Source organism: Ctenopharyngodon idella, chromosome 14 (genome assembly GCF_019924925.1).
Source record: "Ctenopharyngodon idella isolate HZGC_01 chromosome 14, HZGC01, whole genome shotgun sequence".
NCBI classification, from domain to species: Eukaryota; Metazoa; Chordata; class Actinopteri; order Cypriniformes; family Xenocyprididae; genus Ctenopharyngodon; species Ctenopharyngodon idella.
In genome coordinates this window covers 16,429,206-16,443,695 of record NC_067233.1, presented here as the reverse complement: position 1 = coordinate 16,443,695, position 14,490 = coordinate 16,429,206, and the positions used below count along the sequence as shown (strand labels likewise).

At 37.9% G+C, this 14,490-nt stretch overlaps 1 protein-coding gene across 4 annotated transcripts in view; it reads left to right on the top strand.

The window, feature by feature from the left end:
- LOC127494526 (A disintegrin and metalloproteinase with thrombospondin motifs 2) overlaps positions 1 to 14,490 on the top strand; it is a 174,840-nt gene that overhangs the window by 70,157 nt on the left and 90,193 nt on the right. For all 4 annotated transcript variants that reach the window (XM_051860484.1, XM_051860482.1, XM_051860483.1 and 1 more), the window contains exon 3: positions 7,878 to 8,049. In XM_051860484.1, coding sequence (XP_051716444.1) covers positions 7,878 to 8,049 — 172 coding nt within the window. The remainder of the gene's footprint in view (positions 1 to 7,877; positions 8,050 to 14,490) is intronic.

Below are 14,490 nucleotides of genomic sequence, written 5' to 3'. Positions count from 1 at the left end.
TGTTGTGAACACAGAACAAGACGCAACTGACAAATGCTTTGACTAGTGCTGTCAGTCACGGGAAAACCCCTTTACTGTTAAAAGGACAAGATAATACATTGGACATTTAAACAGATTTTTTATTATGAACATAGGACTGACCTATGGAGGAAAATTCTAAATCTGAATGCAGGTAATAAACTCGCTCACTCAATCTCTTTCTCACAATACTCTTCTACATAATACAGTAAGCTTTACGTTTAAGTTTACGTTGCTAAGAGTGGTTGCTAAGGGTGTTGTGTAGTGATACACAGAACCGTTGGGTGAAGTGGTCATAGTCGTGTTTTATGGTGAATAAAACACAGCTATTGACCAATCAGAATTAAGGACAGGAACTAACCGTTTTATAATTTATATTATGATATACATTTTAGGTTTAATTTTACATATAAAATGTTTCACTTTTTTGATGGTAACCACACACATATCACAGCTAATTTTATACAGCAGATTTATGCACAGAAACTCATGCAACACTAAAATGATCATGTTATTCTCAGTGCATGCTCACCACTGGATCATTCAGCCATTCCTGTCTAAGATGTCAACGTGAGAGGACAAACAATGACAGCGTGCATGCGGAGCATGCCTGGGGCATGAATTTATGCTCATATGTGTGTGTGTGATGTGAGATTTCCCTTATGGATGCTGCATAGATGCAGTCAGCAGGACTGGTAATTACCAGTTGTCTAAACAGACAGATGGAATTAAGGAGAGTGACTGGCAATTTTCCGAACGCTTGTTTTGGAGCAAGGAGCTAGAGAGCGCAGGAGCGAGCGAGAGAGAAAGATTACCTGACACTGTGTGTTAGCACCTTCACTTGACATTTTTATCTTTCACTCTCCTGTCACTAGCATCAGGTGCTACTCTTTCACCCTTCTGACAGGATACATCTTGCCCTCTGGCCTTCCTACTTCTACCTTCCACCTTTCCTTCCTCTCCCTTCCTTTTCCTCTCTCTGTCTCTTTCCTTCTCCTCTTCTCCCTCTTACTGAAGAGAAGGTCATCCAGGGTAGATGCCCTTCTGAGATGGCTTACATAACTCAGGCTGACATATGGATCTTTTAGTACGTTTTTGCACAGTAAACTCCAACTGTGCTCAGCTTGGGCGGTGACGGCTCCCTCCTCAGTCTCCTTTCGGTGTGAATCTTGTCAAGAAACCGTCATTTGCAGTGACCCGTGTAAAAGCTACAGCTGACATGCACTTATCCTAAGCCACTGATGCTTGGGTGGTTTACGCACACTGGCCAATTAGCTACCAAGGGATTACAACCTGTGTTGTGTGATGGTAGGAAGAATTGTCACACAACATCTGATTGCAGTGAGTAGCAGGCTAAATTCAGCCACAAAAATGAGTGATTATCAGAATGAATTACAATCAAACTGTTACATAATCTGATATGTATTAAACCCAATGTCTGAAATATACAAATAAAATATAATTTTTTATATTTTATATAAAATGTAAAATATATTATTAAATAGATACATTGAAATTCAATATATGTTATATCAAATATATTTTATTATATTAAACAACAAAAACAACAACAACATGTTATTCCAACAATATGAAAATTGAAGGCTATAAAAATCAAGTAAAGTGCTTTAAAGCTGCTTGTCCAAAGTTTTAAATCAGGCATCTAAATCATAAATCATATCTGGTATGGTGAATGTTCTGTAGGAATACATTCCTCTGATCATAGTAACACAAGAGATGTGTATCCCTTGCCTTTACAGTGATACATTTGTGATACATATATTTTTAAACTTAAACCTCTGTAAACCGATAAAAACTAATATTTAGTCACAATTATAACGCTCCCTTTCTATTGCATTCACGTCAAATTTGCCAAGTTCGTATTATTAAGTGATTTCGGGCTTGTTTTTTTTTTTTTTTGTTAAAGTGGCTTATAGATTTAGGCAGTCGCAGGTTGCATTTTTTTAGGTCACAAACTCACTGACTGACAATAACTTTTTTTTTTGACCAGTCTATTTTGACATCTGAAATCTAATATCTTCAGTGGCCGGTTGCATAAACCACTTAGACTAGTCATAAAAGTTAAGACACTAATGTTTTTCTTGAAGAGTGGTCCTCATTTTTTAAAGTCCGTTACATAAAAAGGTAGATTGGTTTAATTTGAATTGGAAAAATAACGTTGATTACCCCTTGGTTAACTGCAAGTTGGTCAAACTAGTTCTTAAGGCACAGTCTTAATATAGTGACTAAGTTTATGCAACTGGCCCCTGCTGATCTCAAATTGATTCAGCATCTTTTTGCCATTACAAGCTGCTTTTTGTCACAGTTATTTGGACTCATTCACCTTTAGTTTGTCAGTCCGTTAGTTTTCATCAGTCACGTGTTCCTTTGTTTGAGTTTTCCTGCCAGTCATCAGTTCCCATGGACACTCATCAGACCATCACACCTGTTCGTCATCTCCTCATTATCACTGTGTATTTAAGTTCCTCATGTTCACTCTGTGTTTGTCGGTTGTTGCTCATGTTTGTGTGTGGACAGGCTGTTACTTTGTCTTCATCATTGTGGATTATCTGAGTTTGTTTTCATTAAAGAACCCTTTTGTTTATTGAAACCATTTTGAACTCTCCTTCATCTTCATCATCTTCATCTTTGTAACAGAACAACCGACCAAAAGGATGGAATTTGCAGCAAAGTTTTCTGTGATTGCCCAGGAGGGTAGTGATGCAAAGTCCGATTCATTTCCGCAAACCGGTTCTTTTCGGACAGTTCAGCTCAACGAACCGGTTCAAAAAGCCGATTCATAGGTTCCTGACGTTATCATGCTATGATGCCACTATGCATTTCTTTTCTAACAACTCAGTGTCATGTTATATCAATAAAATGTACAAATAAAGTCATTTGTGTCACGCATATTGAACCATTCAAATAAAAAGTTATTTATGTGAATGCATATTGCTGATTATTGCCTTTCATTCACTTTCATTCACATTGGGTCGCGGATCCTTTATGTCGGACACGACAGACCAATATTGATTAGCCTACATCTTGGATAAAAAAATAATCTTCATGTGTAATAAACCATAGTAAAATGTATTTACATCTCAAGGTTTTTGCAGGTTTTAATAAAGTCTTATTTAATAACAGTAGTCATAATAAGCAGTACGTGCCTCAGGCTTGCATGGTATCGTCAACTCACTCATCAGACTCCTCTGTAATCCTCGGCAAACTTCGACAGTCAGTTGGACCGGCTCAATCGGTTCTTTTTGAGTCCTCGGTAATCCTCGGTAAACTTCGACAATTGGTTGAACCGGCTCATTCAGTTCTTTTTGAGTCGGACGTGCTACTTCGGATTGTGCGTCTTGCGTCATCAACCCGGAACTAAAGTTCGTTTCAGTTCGATTAGTGAACCGGCTCGACCGGTTACTTCCTATGAACCGGTTTCAACCTGCTCAAAAGAACGATTCGTTCAAGAACCGAACATCACTACAGGAGGGCGTTGATATTTTTACTTTTATTGAAAACTTCTGTTGTCTTGCCATCACCAGCCCCTTCGACGACGAGACCCTGAAGTCATTGTTTTGGATCGGGGCAAACTACCACCGCCCTATAAACCTCCCAGACACCTCTGGACTTAACTGGAGGAACACCATCATCTGGTTTCTGGAGAGTGTCTACCCCCAGTCCAGAACACAGCTGGACCCAGAGCCCATTTCTCCACCTGTGACCACGGAGGAATCGTGTGTGATCCCCGCAGACAGAGAGCTACCACCTACCGCGACGCATCAGCCAGAGCCCGAGGGCAAGTGGACAGCACTAACCCTCGCCCCTGAAGAGGAGCTCCCCCAGTGAGTCTGACCAGGGGTGTGAGCCCACGACATCAGTGGCCGAGTGTATACTGGTGGAAATAGAGACTGAGGACTGGTTGATGGACTTCAGTATGGAGGTATTGTCTCCCACCCTATCCCACTCCGTTTTATGTTCCTCATCACTGTGCTTAGACAGCACTATGGACTTTAATTAGGTTATTTCTTCGGAACCCTCATCACTGTTTTCAGACAGCACAAATAACTTTTTTGACTCTGATTTGTCTGGGTTTTTTTTTTTTTATATATATTGTGTATATATATATATATATATATATATATATATTTTAATTTCTCATCGCTGTTTTTAGTCAGCACTATGGACTATACTCTACCTTCGATCTCCTAGAGTCTCTGTCTGCCTCCGTCACTGCCCGATTCAGCCAGTCTTCCAGCTCCGCCTCTGCTGGAAGTGTGCAGCCCTTCAACATCTCTTGTGATACCATGCTGTGATGTCGAGCCACAGATCGAGCAACCTCCATCAGAGCCTGAGCAAGTGGATCTTGTGGCTCCGCCTCCAGCCTCTGATCACCTTGCTCCGTCTCGGCTGCGCCTTGGCTCCTCCCACCTTCGGCTCCACCAGACTCTACTGGGTTCCCTCGTCCCACTGACTCCCCTTGGTCAGTCATCACTCCACCTTCACCATGGACTTGCGGACCTTCTGCTACGCTTCGTTCTTCCACCCCTATTGCTAAGAGTGGGCTCCTCTTTCCCTTCGGGTTCACCTCGGTCTTCCATCACACCGGCATCGCCTCAGTCCTTGGGCATTCTGGCTTCTCCTCAGACGCTCGTCGCCGCGGCATCGCCTAGGTCTCCTGTGCCAGCAAAGTCACTCTGTTCCATCGGCTCTCCGGTCTGTGCCCTGGGATCCATCGGCTTCTCCTCCATCGGCCGTCTTCCAGTTGACATCAGCCTCCGCGTCACCTTGGCTCCTCCCTCCCTCGACTCCACCGTGGGTTGTCGTCTCTAGGCTCTGGTCTGTGCCTTCGGACATCTACCACCATCGCCGCCGGGCTCTCGTCATCCATCAGTCACCATTCCTCCGCCACCTGCCATCACCATCCCTCCCTCACTGCTGCTTTTTTTCATCAGTCACATGTGTTCCTTTGTTTGAGTTTCCCCACAGGTCATCAGTTCCCATGGACACTCATCAGACCATCACACCTGTTCGTTATCTCCTCTTTAGATTATGCATGAGTTTATATGTCTTATGAGTTTTGTAGACAATAAAATCAATGTTTTTAATTCAATGAATTTATGACATGATGAGATGGTTATTTGGTCCTTGAATAACATGCCAGGGAGTTGAAGGCCTAGAAAAGTTTCAGGGAATGAAAAGGAACTATGTTTTTAGAAGAGCATAATAGAAAGCTATAACAAAATCTCTTTCAAATGGGTGCATAGGGTTGCCCTAAGCAGAATGTATGTATGCCCTACCACCCAAAACCAGGGGTCGCTTGGTTTGGGCCTGTTTTTTCAGTCCGGTTTGCTTATTTCTCTAGCAAAACCTGGCAATATTGGTTCATGTTCACTTCGTGTGAAGTCTGTTAAGTTTAACATATTTTTGCTTGCTATCAGGATATGCCTTTGTACAAAATGGCAATAGTTACATGAATTTATAACATTTACAGATAAGGATGTGGCAGTAAAATTATGCACTGGGGAAAACATGTTTTAAATGCATTAAACATCATATGCACCTGACAGGCCAAGTGATGAACTATTTGAGTTTGTTTGTTTGAAGCACTTTATATGAAACTTTCTCATGTTTTGGACAACTCAGTTCATGTACTTTTTCCTGCAGCATCTCACTTTGTTACCTCCTCTATTATTCATTTGCATTTTGTCCATTCTCAAAACTGTAAAGTGTTGTTGTTTTTCCCACGCAAAGTGCAAAGACTAATCAATAATGAAATTTGTTGTCAGTTATTTTTCATGATTGGCTATCAGTTTTATCAGTTATTGCAGGCTAATTATTTTTACACCTACTGAACATCATTTTTAATGACTGTTGAATCTTTTATAACCAAATAGCAACTTTAGGAAGTGCTTTAGACAACTTGTTGTATAATGTTTTATGTAGTGGTGTTAATAATGTACTTTAAATGAATAATAGGAAAAACGTATTTTCCCCGGTTTTACAGACAAGCTAATCCCAGACTTAAATGCATGTTTGAGCTGTTTTAACTGAAAGCAACACTAACAAATCTTAAAATATGTCAGTGCCATTGTTTTGTCTCAAGATGCACACCAGTAATGTTTTTTTCTAAGGCATGTTTATAAAAGCTACTTAAATGCCCAAATTGAACTAAGGCCTAATCCTGGCTTAATCTAAGTACTGTCTGTGAAACTGGGCCTTAGTATCTCAATCTTTGCTAGGGTTTATATGAGATATGTGCCCACTGGTCACTAAAGTTGTCTTTATGTTAAAAAAAAAAATCTTAAAGTCACCTAGATGTGAAAAATACACTTGAAAAAGCATGAAAGAGGCAAAAAGTCTAATTAAGACATTTGTGGGAAAAATCTAGGCTTTAATGGGCTAACATTTTAATGGCAGGTGGCTGCAAGCATCAGCCAAATCCATGGCGTTGTTCACACCACACACATCTGCAACAGTACTCCAGCCATAAGAAGAGACAGACGATCCGTCTCCTCTGAGAATCATTGTAGCATATCACTCTCTGGGGTGCTCCTGAAATCCAGTTTTTTCCTCATATCTGCCACAGCTGATTCAGAGGCACTCCTGTTATAAATGTCCTTGTGTTTAAGATGCAGCTGGTGTTAGAAGAACTGATCCTAAATCAGGTGTGGAAGTAAAATTGAGATTTGACTGACTTAGGGTGGATATCGGTGGGAGTAATGTGTCTCAAAGCAGGTGAAACGGGGCCTAAGGGTACACTAAACCTTTTAGAGTCTGAAAGCTGGAAAGAGGATTTCAGCACTATGTGTTAAAGTTTGCCCGGAGGAAGGTTCTGGATTGTGCAGAGGGCCGTATTAGGAATAAAAAGGTGCTAAAATGGAAATTGTGGTGTAAAATGGCAAAGAATCAAGATTTAACACAAATAAGAATAGAGTGGCCTAATGATTTAATTGATTCACTAAGTATAACTCGTTCCCTTTTGGCCAGTACCCGTTTTCTTTAGTTTTTACTTGTTAAATTAATTGTAATGTCTGTTGTCTCATTGTTTATAGACATTATACACTACCATTCAAAAGTCTGGGGTCAGTAAGATTTTTTTTAAAGAAATAGTACTTTTATTCAGCAAGGACACATATTTATTAAAAGTGACAATAAAGATCTATACATGGTTACAAAAGATTTCTATTTTTTTTTTTTTTTTTGTAAAAAACAAAACAAAAAAAACTTATTGATTAAAGAAACAAAAAAAAATAAATAAAAATGTAACAGTATCCACAAGCAACTAAATATTAAGCAGCACAACTGTTTATAATAGATTATCAATGTTTATAAAAAATATGTTTTTGGAGCACAAAATCAGCATATTAGATTGATTTCTGAAGGATCATGTGACACTGAAGACTGAAGTAATGATGCTGAAAATGTAGCTTTGCAATCACAGGAATAAATTGTATTTAAAAATATATATTACAATAGAAACCAGTTATTTTAAATGGTAATAATATTTCACAGATTTATTGTTTTTATTATATTTTGTTATCAAATACCTTTTGATCAAAAGCTTGATACCAAACCTTATCAATCAGATGAATATATTATTTGGTTAAGCTCTTCTCATACAGCTCTTATGGATGAAACTGTACACATATAGGGTTTATATGGTATAAATGCCTATTTAACCTAGAATGAATGTATTACAATTATTTTATGCCATTTATTTGCATGAAGAAAAGAAGTCCTTTATTCTTTGTCACTCGATTTATCACAAGATATCTACAGCATATCAGATATTATGGTATTGTAATGTTTGTATAAGTTTGGCACACTGTATTTATCTTTTTTTTTTCTTCTCACAGGCAGGAATGATCAGAACTGAGCAGGAGGAGTTTTTCATTGAGCCAGTGGAAACGGGACATCATGTGATGGAGCAGGAGGAAGAGGACGGTGGCCGTACTCACATTGTGTACCGTTCCGCCGCTGTGAAGAAGCCTCCTGTTAGTTCACTAGCTGCAGACTTTCACTCAAAAGGTTAGTCCCCTTAAGCAGCTTTCCTTGCTAGAGTTTATGTTAACCTCAAATTTTGCCGTTCCTTTTGTGTTATGTAGTTGTACCATTGTTCCAGCACTGTCTAACAATTCAGAATTTCCAAAGCATTTAGACTCTAAAGCATTTCATTCCAATTCTAGCAGTTACTGTCTGTGCGATTACAACTAGTGGTTTATGTGGTAGACATGCTTAGTTAACCCAAAGAGTCAAAGGAGGCCTCTGGTCAGCTTGGGTTTCACTGTTTGGATCATCATCCACTGGTTGCCCAGCTGAGTCCAACAATGTGTGTCATATTGCATGTAATGAACTGCCATGTTGAAGAAGGAGAGTGTTGTTTTCCTAAGTGAGTCATGTAATTTAATGGATTTTTTTTTTTTTTTGTCATGAAATCTGTGAATACTTTAAAACTGCCTTTCAGTAAAAGTTGTTGTATTTTTTAAGCAGTTACATCTTAATGGTAGGTAAATAACAGAAAGTTTTGATAAATAACCACCTGTTGTAAACAGTACCCTTGTAGTCAATAATTTTATCCCTTAAAACTCATCTTTGATCACAAAAAAATTCTTCATGCCTTAAAATAGCTTAAATGTAAATCTACACCCTTGCTTCATTTAGTATATGATGATTGAATATACTAATTAGCCCCACCTCCACTCACTCACACCAGCTCAGAGATCCACTTGGTCAACTTACTGAGGTAAACGCCGCACAATGGTATCACTTTTTACAACGTCGACCGCATAACATTAATTAATATGATTAGCCTTTTGATTAGCCTTTTGCTTTAGCAAACAGCTAATAATGTGTTGCTAATGTTACACAAACCATGTTCCTGTTCGTGAGTCAGACAGCTGTAGCTGTATTGCTAAATCTACCCGAGTTTTCATATCAACAGAAAAATATACCAGGATGACCTTCTCTTGAGACTCCCCTGCTCCAGAGCGGTTATAGTAAATGATAAAGCTAATGCCATTGATAATGCTAAAGCCCGCCCGCACTTTGACGTGATTGGTTACAAGGTAGTTTGTGACGTCAGAAACACCAGTGATTTCAAATCGTGTATTTGAAACTGTCTTTAGATCAGTGCAGTTTTAAAGAGAAAATACTCGGCAATGGTGTTGACTTATGAATTTGCAAATGGTTTGTCTTAAAGCATTAAAAACTTGATTTTCACCACAGGGGGAGTTTAATTTTTTAGATATCTCTTTTTTACACAGCCCCGCACATGACAAAAAAAAAGAAAAAATGATATATTTTGGCCATGAATTAACAAATCGTTCCCATGACTTACTAATACATCAGCACATTTTACTAATTAATTTGCTCGTTTTACGTAAATCATGTGCACAATATAATTTGTTCCCTCGTTTTACTAAATCATATGCACCAGTGGCGAGGCCAGAAATTTTAAAGTGAGTGGAAATAGGGTGGACCTCAGTACCTCTCAAACTAAAGTACATCATTTTACAATACATGAGATAAAAATAGGGGTGCAAATGTCGACACGGCATTATCGTTTTTTGCCTGAAAAAGAAAAAGGTCAAAAATAGTAATGGAAATATATGCCTAAATTGAAAATAAAAATGTACCTTCACTTGAAAATATGATCTGTTAATCATCATACGTAACAGATAGATTTGTGTCATATCATTGAACAGGTCTCAACTAGCAGAATACAACAAGCATAAGTGTTTCAGAGACCAAACAAAACCAAGTAAACAGTATACACATGCGCCTTTTGGGCTGCGTTTTGGTTTGTAGCTTCACCAAACATTAGTAAAACATAGTAGATCACTTACATTTATTTAGACCAGGTATTCTCGATTCAAACGAGCCCTAACACAACATAACACGACACTTAAATCTTGAGATGATTCTCATAGAGTGGCATTTACATGCTGCTTTGCTAAAGCTATAAGACATCCGAGATCCAATTGCGTCAAGAGGATGACAATGATGTAGAGTTTTCTTTTCATTTGACAACGTCAGGAATGTTTCACGGCTGGATAAAGCAAACCAGCGTCTCACTAGTAAAGTTTTGATGGATGAGGATTGCAGTCAAGGTAAAGACGATTGCAGTGACATGCAGGAATCATACAGTAAGCACACATGATTCCGATATATTGATGAGCAAACAAACCGTGTATTTGCTCTCTCGATGCACGATGCACATTGTATTTATGCACAGACACATTTCGCTACATTCACGTTGTTTCCACACATATTCAGAATAATGTTTTGAATTGTCATGTGTATGTTGCTGTGTTTAGTAATTCTGGATAGATCTGTGTACTGTAGTAGGTATGTAGTCAAGTCAAGGTGGTTGGTTTTAGGTTTTTTTTTTGCGTCTCCATGTGGTCCTTTTTGTTATCGCAACTTGACTTGTCTAAAATATAAACAAGCTCTTTGCTGTTGCACTGTACTCATACTATACACTATGAATTCTGAAGTTTTTTCTGTAATGTTTTTTTTAAATAGGTGCTTTTGGCTTTGGTGTTTTCTTCAATTCATAAATTTATGAATTATGGAGTCCTTATATCATTTGGTGTCCTTTTGGACTCTCCAAGTGTCCTTTTTGGAAAGATACTTAAATTTACCTTGAAAAAAGCTTGCAGAAACAGTTTTGTGAGAATCACTCTTCAATCTCATGGTTTACTTTGCTGGATATAGTAAATGATGACAAACTTAGCATGTTAAACAAGATAAATGGTGTATGCTTAATGTCACAATAAGTATGAGCAAAATGTGGTTAATCGCAATTAAAACTTTTAATCTATTGACAGGGCTTCGTACTATTTCAGTATGAATGGTGTTTATATGACCAAAAATCAGCTCCAATACACATAGTACACGAATTGATATGGTAAGGGATTTTGAGCTGTTTATCTGATGTTATAATTCATAGTAATGAGAGTGAGTAATTTAAATGTCATATCGCAAGGTGTAAGAAGTTTTAAAGGTGTTTTAAAAAGTCTTAAAGGCAAATTTGAAATATAGGTAGCTGTTGAGCATTTAACTGTGCTTTCAATTTAATGCTTACAAGTGACATTTTGCAGCTCTGCCAAGTAGCTGTTCTAGAGGAGATGTTGTTAGCACCATTTGGTCATGTACCTATTCAGGAGGTAGAAAATCAATTCCAAGCCTTTCTTCAATTGCTCTCTGCGTGCACAAGGCTTAGTCAAGTTTCAGCTGTATTTTCCTCCTCTTAAAATGTGTTTATGGCAAAGCTGTTTCATGCTTTCAACCCATGCTGCGTGTCAATACATCTGTTGTCTAAAGCTCTCTGAAATGAGTGACTATTGGCCCTTTAAATTTTTGCTTTTTTTTAGGATATGTTTCAGGGAAAACAAGTGCATTCATAGTCAATGAATTCTATTTATTTATTTATACATTTTTGCACCTTCAATACAGCTTTTAATTATAGGATTTCTGTTTGTGGGTTTTTGTTTTGTTGAAAAATAGAATAGGAGAGTGATGCTTCATTTCAGACGGAAAACAACATGCACAGCCAGGAAGTTTTAGCATGATTTACAAAAAACAACAACAACATTTGGTTTCATTTCTTGTCAGCCATATGGGAAAAAATAACTGTTTCACATGCAAATAAACAATTATGCAATTAAATATTGGTTCTTCATAACAACCCGTTTATAGTAGCTGCGTACTAAAATGTTCAAATTAAAAGGGACAGATAAATAATATTTTATTTTGAAATGAATAAAGAAGCAGATAACAGATTTTCATTAATTAAAATGAAAACAATAAATAATTGCTAGCCCTTACTTCCTGGTTTATTATGGGGAAAAATATGTTTACTTTTTACATAATATACAGTATGAATTCATTAGTGTTTTAAAGGTAACACTTTACAATAAGGTTCATTAGTTAAACATTAGTTAATGTATTAACTAACATGAACTAAACATGAGCAATACATTTGTTACTGTATTTACTAATCTTCATTAATGTTAGTTAATGAAATTCCAGCTGTTCATTGTTCATGTTAGTTCACAGTGCATTAAGTAATGTTAACAAGATTTTAATAATGTATTAGTAAATGCTGAAATTAACATTAACAAAGATTAATAAATGCTGTATAAGTGCAGTTCATTATTAGTTCATGTTAACGAATGTATAACTAATGTTAACTAGTGAACCTTATTATAAAGTGTTACAGTTTTAAATTATTAATTGCATTGCGTGTTGCACTGAGGTGTACAATTTTCACAAAAAATAAACATTTTATTGTTTATATATTGCCAAAAGTTTTGGGACGCCTGCCTTTATGTGCACATGAACTTTAATGACATCCCATTCTTAATCCGTAGTGTTTAATATGGAGTTGGTCCACCCTTTGCAGCTATAACAGCCTCAACTCTTCTGGGAAGGCTTTCCACAAGGTATCAGGCACTGATATTGGTGATAAGGTCTGGCTCACAGTCTCCGCTCTAATTCACCCCAAAGGTGTTCTATCAGGTTGAGGTCAGGACTCTGTGCAGGCCAGTCAAGTTCCTCCACACCAAACTCGCTCATCCATGTCTTTATGGTCCTTGCTTTGTGCACTGGTGTGCAGTCATGTTGGATCAGGAAGGGGCCATCCTCAAACTGTTCCCACAAAGTTAGGAGCAAGAAATTGTGCAAAATGTCTTGGTATGCTGAAGCATTAAGAGTTCCTTTCACTGGAACTAAGAGGCCAAGCCCAACTCCTGAAAAACAACCCCACACCATAATCTCCCCTCCACCAAACTTTATACTTGGCACAATGCAGTCAGGCTAGTACCGTTCTCCTGGCTACCGCCAAACCCAGACTCGTCCATCAGATTGCCAGACAGAGAAGTATGATTCGTCACTCCAGAGAACACGTCTCCACTGCTCTAGAGTCCAGTGGCGGCGTGCTTTACACCACTGCATCCGACACTTTGCATTGCACTTGGTGATGTAAGGCTTGGATGCAGCTGCTCGGCCATGGAAACCCATTCCATGAAGCTCTCTACGCACTGTTCTTGAGCTAATCTGAAGGCCACATGAAGTTTGGAGGTCTGTAGCTATTGACCCCGCTCTGTGATTTTACGTGCCCTACCACTTCGTGGCTGAGTTGCTGTTGTTCCCAATTGCTTCCACTTTGTTATGATACCACTAACAGTTGACTGTGGAAATTTCATGAATGGACTTATTGCACAGGTGGCAACCTATCTAGTACCGTGCTTGAATTCACTGAGCTCCTGAGAGTGACCCATTCTTTCACAAATGTTTGTAGAAGCAGTCTGCATGCCTAGGTGCTTGATTTTATACACCTGTGGCCATAGAAGTGATTGGAACACCTGAAATTAATGATTTGGAGGGGCGTCCCAAAATTTATAATATAGTGTATGTTATATAAGTATATTATGTTTTTTAACCAAAGAATTAAAAATGATACACTGTAAAACTTTACCGATTTAGCATTTTAAACCCATTTTAACTGATTTTGCCACCTTATTTGCTGTCATTATTTAGATATCTGATAAAGTATATCATATAAATTTTAATATTTATGTCGGAACTGATAATCATATGTTGATTCATCATATAAACAACGGTTACATTTTTCATTTAAATGGACAAATCTGAAACTGGTTGTAGGATGGTATGAATCATGTATCTACTTTCGACCCTTGACTACCTTTACCATTCTGATAAACTATACTAACTAATGAACATCAATGTGTGAATTCCCTCAAAAGTAACATACAATTCACATATTCACATATCTCTGTATCTAGGAGCTCATAGTCTCATAGTCTTTTTGCTTAATGGCCTTGGATATGTGAACAGACTCATACAATGAATAGTTCGCCTTTGTATTGACTTAATTTGTTTGCCTGTTGCTTAGAAAGATTTTGCAGTTTGTCCTCGACAACATAATTCTGTGTACTGTGCTGTGTGTTTCTCCATTTAAAAGAGATATTAGTGACAGAAATTATGGAAATATTGCATCTTTGGCACAGAAGAGGCATGTTTTAGTTTGCCTACATGCTAAAGTACCAGACAGACACTGCAAATCCATTGATTTTAAATGGGAATGATATGCTGTATGAGAAAAAACAAAAAAATGCAAGAGTTTGCAAAAGTGATGCTCTGTCATGCAACCAAAAGTTGCAGAACTTTCCCAATTGTAGAACAAGAGCAGCAATGTGCCAATCGCAAAAAAATGTGCCAGATCTGATGACTCGAAGTACAGCAATGCTTATGATGTTTTTGGGACCAAACCGTGTCACTTCACTTTTAATGTCCAATTGATCACCTAAAGGTCAATCAATTGTGACCTTTAGCACTAGAGGTGTTGACGCAAAAGTGCTCTGGTATAAGAGGCATCATAACTTTCAGTTGTTGCTGCATTGTGTAGCTGTGCATTGAACGGGTCCTGGAGTGTGCGGTGAATAT